The sequence below is a fragment of the Phyllobates terribilis genome, unplaced genomic scaffold (genome assembly GCF_046119375.1).
Source record: "Phyllobates terribilis strain yellow unplaced genomic scaffold, ASM4611937v1 Scaffold_100__1_contigs__length_5926523, whole genome shotgun sequence".
Classification (NCBI taxonomy): domain Eukaryota; kingdom Metazoa; phylum Chordata; class Amphibia; order Anura; family Dendrobatidae; genus Phyllobates; species Phyllobates terribilis.
Window position 1 is genome coordinate 94,505 of NW_027362860.1, and position 11,250 is coordinate 105,754.

General features: G+C 44.2%; 1 protein-coding gene across 1 annotated transcript; it reads right to left on the reverse strand.

Annotated features, from left to right (window-relative positions):
- Window positions 1-100: 100 nt before the first annotated feature.
- Window positions 101-9,431, reverse strand: ARMC7 (armadillo repeat containing 7). The gene is made up of 3 exons (XM_073663145.1): window positions 9,259-9,431; window positions 5,222-5,365; window positions 101-584 (listed from the first exon to the last, which is right to left on the reverse strand). Exons 1-3 carry the CDS (start codon window positions 9,341-9,343, stop codon window positions 247-249), a joined length of 567 nt encoding a protein of 188 aa, XP_073519246.1. The 5' UTR covers window positions 9,344-9,431; the 3' UTR covers window positions 101-246.
- Window positions 9,432-11,250: the final 1,819 nt, after the last annotated feature.

Below are 11,250 nucleotides of genomic sequence, written 5' to 3' on the forward strand. Positions count from 1 at the left end.
TAATAATTCTGTGGATTAGTGATAACTTGTTTTCACCGGACAACCCCTTTAAGCTTGTTGTAGCCTACATTCTGCTAGATGTGCAGGCAGAGGTGTGAAAGGCTGTTCTTAATATTTTAATGAGCATATTAAAATGTTTCTAAATGCAATTGCATGGGACATTTATGGTAACTACACGAGTCCTCATAGAAGCAGAACATAATTACTGGCACAAGTGTTTGTAGTCTCTGGGAAATCATGGATCAGTCAGTTTTTGGGCAGAGGTATGCCGAGTGCAGTGTGCTGGTTTACAGTCCGGGCTTCTTGCACTTGTGTTTCAGTGCAATTGTCCTCCAGGAAAACCTTGGCTAGATTGCTAAGCCTACGGCTGGTGGAGAGTGAGAATCTGAGCATGCACTCCACAACAGGCTTGGTGGTAATCTCTGTGCGGGAAGCAGCTGTACTCAGGTACATGAGAGTCGTTATAGCAGAGAGAACTGTCTCTTCACGACGACTGGATAGACAGTTGATCACAAGGCTTAGACCCCCTGAAGCCAAAATGTGACTCTTCGTGGCGCTATCCAGACATAAATTACAGAGGCCTCCTAAGAAAAGAAAAAAAAAGTGAATTATTCCATGAGCTCCTTGTGATCAGATTTTCCTGTTGCTTCTACATACTAAATTCCTTGAAGTTGTTTCCATCTAGTAATGTGAAGGTATAAAAGCTAGGATATGTCATCACTCTATGATTAGTGGGGATCCAACCTCAGACTCCCACTGATCTTGAGAATGAAGCAGCTGCAGGAATGGTGTAGTGCAATATTCCCTACTCCTTAACACCCAGCGGTAACTACAGATGCCCCAATTCACTTGAATAGAGAGCTCAAGTGCTGCAGTTCCCTGCACCCTGGGTGACCTGAGTGCCGTTGTGCAGAGAAGAACACTGCAACAGAGCTGAGGACCCTTCATTCTCATTACTGGAGGTCACAGAGGCTGGGCCTCCACTAATCATACGTGTGAAATCACCCTAATTGCCTAGGATTCTTGAGTTCAACAGGTTCTGTTACAACAGTCCCATAGAAATGTGTTGGCCTATAACACAGCTCCTATAATACAAAATCAATCATCTTCTCCACGGTCCTGAACTGCCTTTTCACACTCTAAGGGCTCATTCAGACATCAGGTTTTCACATACGAGTTCTCCCAGTATTTTTCATGGATACAACTCTTAGTTACAGTGGTGTGAAAAAGTGTTTGACCCCTTCCTGATTTCTTATTCTTTTGCATGGTTGTCACACTTAAATGTTTCAGATCACAAAACAAATTTAAATATTAGACAAAGATAACAAGTAAAAACATAATTAGTTTTTAAATGAAGTTTTTTATTATTAAGGGAAAAATAAATCCAAACCTACAGAGCCCTGTGTGAAAAAGTGATTACCCTCCCCCCCCTCCCAAAACATAAGTTAACTGTTAAGAAAAAATCTAAAAAAAGAAGTCAGCTCACCCTTTTTTGTAAGATCGTGTGCCCGGATCCACAGAATCAAGTAGAGGAGTAATCAGCAGAGGAGAAAAATCCAGCAAGACGATCTGGATGGTTGTGACCTAAAAAACCGCATCTATTTGGCGATATGAAATATTTTAAATAAACTAAATAAATATGGCTTTTATTGGAGATCGTCTTGCTGGATTTTCTTCCTCTGCTGATAAATTAACTTGTTTATCACATCTTTGGGACGCTGACTAAACAATCCTCAAAAGCTAGACATCATGCTGCGAAGGAACAAATGAGAAAAAAGTAATGGATACCTATCAGTCTGGAAGAGGATATACAGCCATTTCTAAAGCTTTGGGACTCCAGCGAACCACAGTGAACATGGAACAGTGGTGAATCTTCCCAGGAGTAACCAGCCAACCAAAAACTCATTGTGGGAACTTAACCTTATAATCTGTGGGACGGTTCACATGTCCATGCATTTTTGTGAACCGAGTAATCAGCACCAAATCTTAGAGATATGTCCTATTTTGATCTGAGTCACTTATCAAACTCGCAAATGCAAGTCTATGGGTCCAAGAAAAAAATCGGACAACACTCGGATGCCATCCCTGTATTGTTAGTTTTTCATTGAATGACTGATAGGAGACGCTTGAGAAACCTCTATCACTTTATTTTGCATTTGAGAAAAGCTGATGAAATTGCTAAAAACTGACACATGGACCAAACTCTGATAAAATTTGTTCAGTATTATGCATATGAGAAGAACCAATGATGTCTGAACGAGGCCTTACATGACAATGCATCTGAGCAGCCAAGCAGTTCAATCAGTAAAAATAACCGACGTTATCAGGAATCCTTAACACTTACTTGGCATGAGGTTGGGTAGCCAAGAGCTACATGAAAGAAGTGGATTCAGAATATCGGATCCAGACTGACTTATTCAGAAAGCCTACCTCAGTGAATTCTCTGATACATGCTACATCTGCACATGATTTGTCAATGAGGCGGATCTGCTCCACAAACTCTAACTTCGAGAAACGGGCCTCCGATCTGGCTGAACGCTTCCGACAACGTGGCTATAGCAATCGATGTATTGGACGTGGCTATGTGAGGGCCCGTAACACCTCCCGTGACCAACTCATTCATCCCCCTCCCAGACACACACATAGGGTACCGGAGAGGATCCGCTACATCTCTACATTCAATCATGAGTGGGGAGCTATGCGGCGGATCCCCTCTCGGCATTGGAACATTTTGAATGCGGAGCCTTCCCTTCGGGAATACATTGGAGAAGCTCCGTGTATGACACCACGACGGTAGAGCACTCTAGGGGATTTATTGGTCACCAGCCACTATATTCCCCCTATATCTAATCCTTTCGGATCCCGTGGCCCTAGGATGGGTACCTTCCCATGTGGACACTGTGTGGGCTGCGCCAATGTCCTACGTAGTACGTCGTTCACGAGCTCTGACGGCTCCCGCCACTTTGATATTCGCCACTATGTTTCCTGTAGCACCACACATGTGGTATATTACGCCACATGTGGGTGCGGGTTAATATATGTTGGTTTAACATCTAGGGAGTTACGAATCAGGGTTCTTGAACACGTCAGGGACATTGGTGCGGCCCGGTCGGCCACTGATCCCCGGGAGCTCAAGACACTGCCTCGACATTTCAGGACTGCTCACAATTGTGATCCGCGGTCACTGAAAATACGGGGCATTGATGTGGTTGGCCTGGGCTCTCGGGGTGGGAATGCCAAACGCCTCCTGGCACAAAAGAAGGCGAGGTGGATCATTACCTTGGATACTATGGCGCCACGGGGTTTGAACGAGAGCCTGGGGTTTGCGCCATTTCTTTGATTTGACTCATCCTAGTTCTGCAATTTATTTAATATTTTACCATTTGATTTATTCCATGTCCTACTCTTGGACAATGGGATATCTGATGGACCTGATTGATGTGCTCTCCTGCGAACCCTGCTGTATATTCTAACATATGGGGGCTAATTTGGTTTTCTGTCTTTTTAATCTCTTCTTTATTGATTTTTAATTCTTGCTTATTTCTTTGTTTGTGATCTTTCTTCAAGGACCCCACCTGACCTTTGTTCTGATGTCCAGACATCTGGGATATCGGAGTTTCCTCCACAGCAATTTCTTTGGATGAATGATCCACAATGATATAGTTGTCTGTTCATCAGTTTGTTGTTTTTTGTTTTCTTTGAAAATTGCTCTATTGATATGTATTATTTCGTATATTTTTATCCCTTCTTTTCCCCTTTCCTTCCCCCCTCCTGTTCTATACTTTTCTACTATTGAATTTTTCTCTAACTATAGTGGTCTTTTTCCACTACAGTGACCATTATATGTTGTTATCCCCTATGTCATCTATTATATGGAAGCTGATGCACGGAGCTGGGGCCCGTTGCATTTTCATACGGGGAACGGCTGTGGAATGCTGCTGTGCGCATGCGCTGGGTGGCTCGCGCCCCTCGTCCTCGCGTCATCTATCTCTATGGCGTCGGCGCGCCTCCCGGATGTGGTCTTAGCGATGCTTCCGGGTTGCGCCCACGTCTTGATGGGCGGTGTGGGGCCGAGGGGGGTGGAGATTATCCCGGCGCATGCGCCGTTCACACCATTCCATTGTCGGCCATCTTCAATCATCACATGACCACACATGTGATGCCCTGAGGGGGCGGAGTTATGTATTTAAAAAGGTCCTTGTGCTTCTCTTACCTACGCCTCTCGAAAAAGCACCCGCGAAACGCGCGTCAAGGCTGCCCTCCACGACAGACACCTGCCCTCATGTGGTCCCCTTTCTACATGTGACAATATTTGGGGTGAGTCACCATTGTCCTGTACATGACATGCACTACGGCAGCTGATTAATGGTACAGGACTATGGTATATGTGATCCCCATATATTTAGTGGTATATTTAATTGTCCATGTATACCACCTCTTTCTGCCCCGGTTTATTTCTCTTCTCTGCCCCTACTGTCTTTTCATTATTATTTAATACTTATTACATTTCCTCCATTTTCGAGGATGTGTGTGTAATACTTGTATGTTTTATGATATTTATGTAATTTCTTGAATATATCTATATTACCCTTCCTTTTGGGCTATAGATTAAGTGGGGTCTTTTGATCTGCATGTCTGCACTTTACATTATATTTCTTGCCATTTATTAATGGAGTTTTATATGAATTACTAATAAAGCTTTTTTATGCCAATACGCTCGTTTCTTCTCCTGTCTATATATGAAAGTACCCCAGAAGCCGTGTTACAGGTGTTAATGTCTGAATTTCAGGGGTTTCCCGGAAACAACTAATGTCTATTGTCTGTGCCGGGTATTTCAGCCCAACCACATTAACCTCCAGATTACGAGGAGTGACATGAGTAGATGGAGTCTTACAGGGATGTAACTATAATAAGTCCAGGACTTGCAATAACACCTGGGCCCTGGAGTCAGGCAGGGCCCAAAATGTCCCTTTCACCCATATAGGATAACCTATAGTAATAAAGATCAGTTATGGTTGACGACGCTCTTGGAGATTTTGCACTGAGGCCCATAAGCTTCAGTTGACATCACTGGAGCCACACGACTATCTCATTGACGTGAGCTTACTTCATTTCTATCGAATATATTTCTCAGTAGGTTTTATCGATCTGAATGTATTTATCGAAGATTTTATTTTTTCTTTCCAACCACAATATGTAATGTTTTACTGGTAACACAAACCTATTCCAAACTCCACCAAGGTTTCATTATCTTCAGTCAGCATGTCCAGAAACAAGTCTGGAACCTGCAGCTGTCGAAGGTATGTGAGGTTCTTAGGGTCATACGAGAAGTTGGCCAGATTTGCCAAGACCTGTTCTTTGGCATCTAGAAAAAAAAGTAAAGTCAGTAAGAGTAGGCCTAGCAATTATTGTGATTGCCATTATTCCTGAATGAAATGAAGACACTACTCCCCTTGTGCCCATACATGAAATCCAGTGATGCCCTTATCATATCTCCATTTTAAATGACATAGCTCCACCGTAGTAGAAACCTGGATGTCAGTGTCATTGAGCTTGAAGGGAGACCGGCACTCGAAATGTACACTTCGAACTAACAACATAGCCGAAAAGGAGATGGAACAACAATAACAATAGTTCTTTTCGTTTTTAAACCTGTCCTTGTGATGCCCCCAAAAAACAACTTTATTGTAATATATAAGTGCACTGTACCACCCCACATATATAGATTACAGCCATTCCTTTCAAGTTAATTAACAGTGCTAGCTTTCCTAGAGCCAGCGCTATCTGAAGATAAACCTCTGTTATATGTACACTGACACTGTGCAGGAGGCAGCACACAACTCTCTCCTCACTTCTGACATTGCTGTCTCTGATATCACTTCAGTGCAGGACAGAGCATACAAATCACTCTCCCCTCACTGATGGCATTGCTGGGGTATAGCTGTGTAGCGATGTCAGCTGCAAGGAGAGAGTGATTTGTGTGCTCATTCCTGCACTGAAGTGATAGCAGAAGAGACAAACAATGTCAGAGGCGGGGAAAGAGTGATTTGTGTGCTCGCTTCTGCTCTGAAGTGATAGCATAGGAAACGAGCAATGTCAAAAGCGAGGAGAGAGTTATTTCTGTGCTCTCTCCTGCGCTGAAGTGATAGCATAGGAAAAGAGCAATGTCAAAAGCGAGGAGAGAGTGATTTCTGTGCTCTCTCCTGCGCTGAAGTGATAGCATAGGAAAAGAGCAATGTCAAAAGCGAGGAGAGAGTGATTTCTGTGCTCTCTCCTGCGCTGAAGTGATAGCATAGGAAAAGAGCAATGTCAGAGGTGAGGAGAGAGTGATTTGTGTGCTCATTCCTGCACTGAAGTGATAGCAGAAGACACAAACAATGTCAGAGGCGGGGAAAGAGTGATTTGTGTGCTCGCTTCTGCTCTGAAGTGATAGCATAGGAAACGAGCAATGTCAAAAGCGAGGAGAGAGTTATTTCTGTGCTCTCTCCTGCGCTGAAGTGATAGCATAGGAAAAGAGCAATGTCAAAAGCGAGGAGAGAGTGATTTCTGTGCTCTCTCCTGCGCTGAAGTGATAGCATAGGAAAAGAGCAATGTCAGAGGTGAGGAGAGAGTGATTTCTGTGCTCCACACCAACGGTGCACTGAGCACCCTCATTTGCATATTGCAGTAGTTCTTTTTTGGGGCAACTTAGTATCAGATTTAAAAACAAAAAGAATAATTTTTATTGTTGCTCCATTTCCTACAAGGCTACAATGAGGAAAATAAGTATTTGATACACTGCCAATTTTGCAAGTTTTCCCACCTACAAGGAATGGAGAGGTCTGTAATTTTTATTGTAGGTACACTTCACCTGTGAGAGACAGAATCTAAAAATAAAAACCAGAAAATCACATTGTATGATTTTTAAATAATTAAATTGCATTTTATTGCATGAAATAAGTATATGATCACCTACCATCCAGCAAGAATTCTGGCTCTCGCAGACCTGTTAGTTTTTCTTTAAGTAGCCCTCATACTCTGCACTCATTACCTGTATTAATTGCACCTGTTTGAACTCGTTACCTGTATAAGACATCTGCCCACACACTCAATCAATCACACTCAAAACCTCTCCACCATGGCCAAGACCAAAGAGCTGTCTAAGGACACCAGGGACAAAATTGTAGACCTGCACAAGGCTGGGATGGGCTGCAGGACAATAGTTATGTGGCTTGGTGAGAAGGCAACAACTGTTGGCACAATTATTAGAAAATGGAAGAAACACAAGATGACTGTCAATCTTCCTCGGTCTGGGGCTCCATGCAAGAGCTCACCTCGTGTGGTAAGGATGATTCTGGGAAAAGTCAGGAATCAGCCCAGAACTACAAGGGAGGACCTGGTCAATGACCTGAAGAGAGCTGGGACCACCGTCTCAAACATTACTGTTAGAAACACACTACGCCATCATGGATTAAAATCCTGCAGGGCACGTAAGGTCCCCCTGCTCACGCCACCAATTGTCCAGGCCTGTTTGAAGTTTGCCAATGACCATCTGGATGATCCAGAGGAGGCATGGGAGAAGGTCATGTGGTCAGATGAGACCAAAATAGAACTTTCTGGTATAAACTCCACTCGCTGTGTTTAGAGGAAGAAGGATGAGTACAACCCCCAAGAACACCGTCCCAACTGTGGGGAAAACATCATACTTTTGGAGTTCTTTTCTGCAAAGGGGACAGGATGACTGCACCATATTGAAGGGAGGATGGATGGGGTCATGTATCGTGAGATTTTGGCCAACAACCCCCTTCCCTCAGTAGGAGTATTGAAGATGGGTCGTGGCTGGGTCTTTCAGCATGACAATGACCCGAAACACACAGCCAGGGCAATTAAGGAGTGGCTCCGTAAGAAGCATTTTAAGGTCCTGGAGTGGCCTAGCTAGTCTAAAGACATGAATCCAATAGAAAATCTTTTTAGGGAGCTGAAACTCAATGTTGCCCAGCGACATCTCCGAAACCTGAAAGGTCTGGAGAAGATCTGTATGGAGGAGCGGGCTGCAGTGTGTGCAACCTTGGTCAAGAATTACAGGAAACATCTGACCTCTGTAATTACAAACAAAGGTTTCTGTACCAAATATTAAGTTCTGTTTCCCTATTGTATCAAATACTTATTTCATGCAATAAAATGCTAATTAATTATGTAAAAATCATACAATGTGATTTTCTGTTTTTTATTTTTAGACTCTGTCTCTCACAGTTGAAGTGTACCTATGAAAAAAATTACAGACCTCTCCATTCTTTGTAGGTGGGAAAACTTGTAAAGTCAGCAGTGTATCAAATGCATATTTTCCCCACTGTACGTGGTTAGTTTGAAGTGCACATTTGGGTTGACCGACTCCCTTAAAAAGAGATTTTGGGGTTATAAAAAAAATCCTAGCAAATGAATTGTACAAATTCCTTCCTCAGTGCCTGAGTTCTACCCATAAGATATCACCAGGATGGTCATTAGGATGGTTGTTATCTGGTGTAGATTTTCCCAGTTAGGCCGGAGTGCCATTAGCGTATCTTATCGGATGCGATATGCTAACGACACTTGGCTCCTGCTCTACTGCGAGCGTGAGCCGAGTATCAGTGCTTTGTGCTCCAGTCCTCTCACATGAGAGAATCACAGCACAGCTGGGGAGGGGAAAGTAATTTCTCCATCTCCTGTTTGCTGGTGTCGGCATGAATTGCACTGCACTCAGGTGACATCAGAGTGCAGTGCGATGTTTCATCGGAGTTTAAATAAAAAACGCCACTGAGAACGCAAGCATAGGATCAAATTGGTCCGGATGCAATCTGATTTTTTTATCGGATTGCATTTGTCCGATTTAATTGCAAGCGAGAGCGAGGCCTCAGGCACTGGCGAATGCCCAGAACACCTTACATTAGTATGTGCCGCGCCTCGCACTGGGTGCACATTAGTGATCACATCTGCTGTGTCCATTCAGCAGAAAACCCTCCTGTAGGTACAGTGGACCATGCTATGGCCCCTGATGGCTGCCCATGTCCTCCCACGCTCCAGGAAGGTACTTATATATCGTTTAGCGCACTCTGCTCCGCCTTCAATACAATAGTCAATGGCTACAAAAATCTATTTTGTGCAATATTATAATATATCCATGTATTGGTTTCACATGGCAGCCTATGGATGAGCTTTTATGCCATGTGTCTGATGTGATGTGTAAGGAGCCTTTCTGAACGACGTCTTATTCCCTGCGACTTCTGCGTATGGACACATCACCTGTGCTATCCGTGTCCTGAAACTCGGTCACCAGAGTCTGCAGGTACTGGAAGCGATCTGCGCCTGCGCACTGCCCGCCGCTCATCCTGTCCTGCAGCAGCCCGAGCTCCGGTACGGGGAGCTGAGCAGTGACCTGAGCGGAAGTGAAGCCACGTTGACAGCGGAAGTAACGGATAGTCTATCAAATGACCTAAGAATGGGGTGAATGCAACAGGTTAATACATCAGGGACGAGACCCGGTCTAGATATTATTATATTTATGTTTGTGTCTAATGCGACTGAGCACGTCAGACATACTCCAAGATCAATAGGTGTGAGTGACTAGGATGGCCGCCAGATGGAGCTCCAACACTGTATCATACACATAGATGCGTGCACGTAGGGTGACACCTAGAGGCTATTTAGCTTCACTACATCATAGCTTTACTGCATTGGACCTTTTGCTGCCATGTAGTAGAGTATGAAAGCTTATTGCAGATAAATGTTTACTTGTCCCTCCAAGAAAGTATTCCCTCTTTGTTTCCCTCCAGTAGCACCCTTGTGGATCCAGTCTTTGCAATGATCCAGGGTTTGCCCCATTCACACACTGCCGCTATGGTCACCCACCCTGTGCTCTGTGGTGTCACTCTTTGAACTCCTGGCACTACCAGATTGGTGCCCGCTTCCAATATATGCCATTTGGATAAAGTCTGCTCAAGCTGACCAGTGCCAAATAATGGGTAAAAGAAAATAGCAAGCATACACTTCTATACGTACCGCTACGGGTCCATTATATTAGACTCATCAAAGTTTTTGTTATACACCTGCACGTGTAAGGCTGCGTGCCGACGATGCGTTTTTCACGCATCAAAAACGCATGGTAATCCGCACCCCATGGTCCCCAATGGCATTCCGCAATGTCAATGCACATGCTGCGGATTATTCCGCAGCGTTTCTGCAGCGCTCATAAATCCGCAGCATGTTCATTAATTTTGCGGAAGCGCAGCGGAACTCTCGCCATTGACTTACATTGAGACACATAGAATCCGTGTCTGTACATTTGTACAAGCGGATTCTATGCGTCTCTATGTGCGGATGGTACCCAGGTCTGGAGGAGAGAAGACTCTCATCCAGACCTGGGTACCATTGTACCTGTAAAAAAAGAATAAAATAACAAATAAAGTTTATATTCACCTGTCCGGCGGCCCCTGCAGCGCTTATCTTCCAGGACCTGAGATGACGTCGCGGTCATGTGACCGCAGGCCCTTCACCGCTCTGTCTCACGATAGCCCGGCAACCAGGAAGAAGCCAGGACGAGCGCGACAGCACACGCGGCGGGGCATCGGGGGTAAGTATAGCTTTATTTTTTTTATTTTTACGGTCACACTGTATAAATCCATGCCGTTTGCATGGATTTATACAGTGTGACCTAGTTGTCAAGCACTTTCCAAGTGATGCTATCGCCTGGAAAGTGCTTGTCAGTCCGCATGCGGAAACACATGTGCTAACGCATGTGGATCCGCATGTATTCTGCAGGAAAAACGCATGCACAATCTGCATGCGTTTTTTCTGCCAGGGAGATGCAGAAATGCTGCAGAAATTTTCTGCTTCATTTCTGCATCGTGGGCACATAGCCTTAGACGTGGAAAACCACAGTGGTGCAACAGAATCATAAAGTCTGATCGACTTTCATAAAATTATGATGCTTAGCATCTCCAAACCAGGCAGAAAAAAAATATTGACGCTGCACTTACATCTCCAAAATAGCCAGACTTATGGGGTGTCCCTGGTATGCAGTGGTCACTACCTACCTCAAATGGTCCAATGATTGACAACTGGTGAATGCTTAACAATGCACATTCGAAGCAAAGGCTAGCCATCAAGTCTGATCCTCCAGAAGAGCTACTGTATCATAAATTACAGAAATAGTTAAAGGGGTTCTCCGGGCGTTTGATATTGATGACCTATCCTTAGTAAAGTCATCAATATCAGATTGTTGGGGTCTCAGATAGC

What these genes read in the sequence shown, in the direction of transcription:
- ARMC7 (XM_073663145.1), bottom strand. Translation starts at nt 9,343, where the DNA reads ATGAGCGGCGGGCAGTGCGCAGGCGCAGATCGCTTCCAGTACCTGCAG. An exon ending in TCAGGACACGGATAGCACAG is followed by an intron (nt 5,366 to 9,258) that starts GTGATGTGTCCA and finishes TTTTTTTTCTAG; the next exon opens with ATGCCAAAGAACAGGTCTTG. An exon ending in CTTGGTGGAGTTTGGAATAG is followed by an intron (nt 585 to 5,221) that starts GTTTGTGTTACC and finishes TTCTTTTCTTAG; the next exon opens with GAGGCCTCTGTAATTTATGT.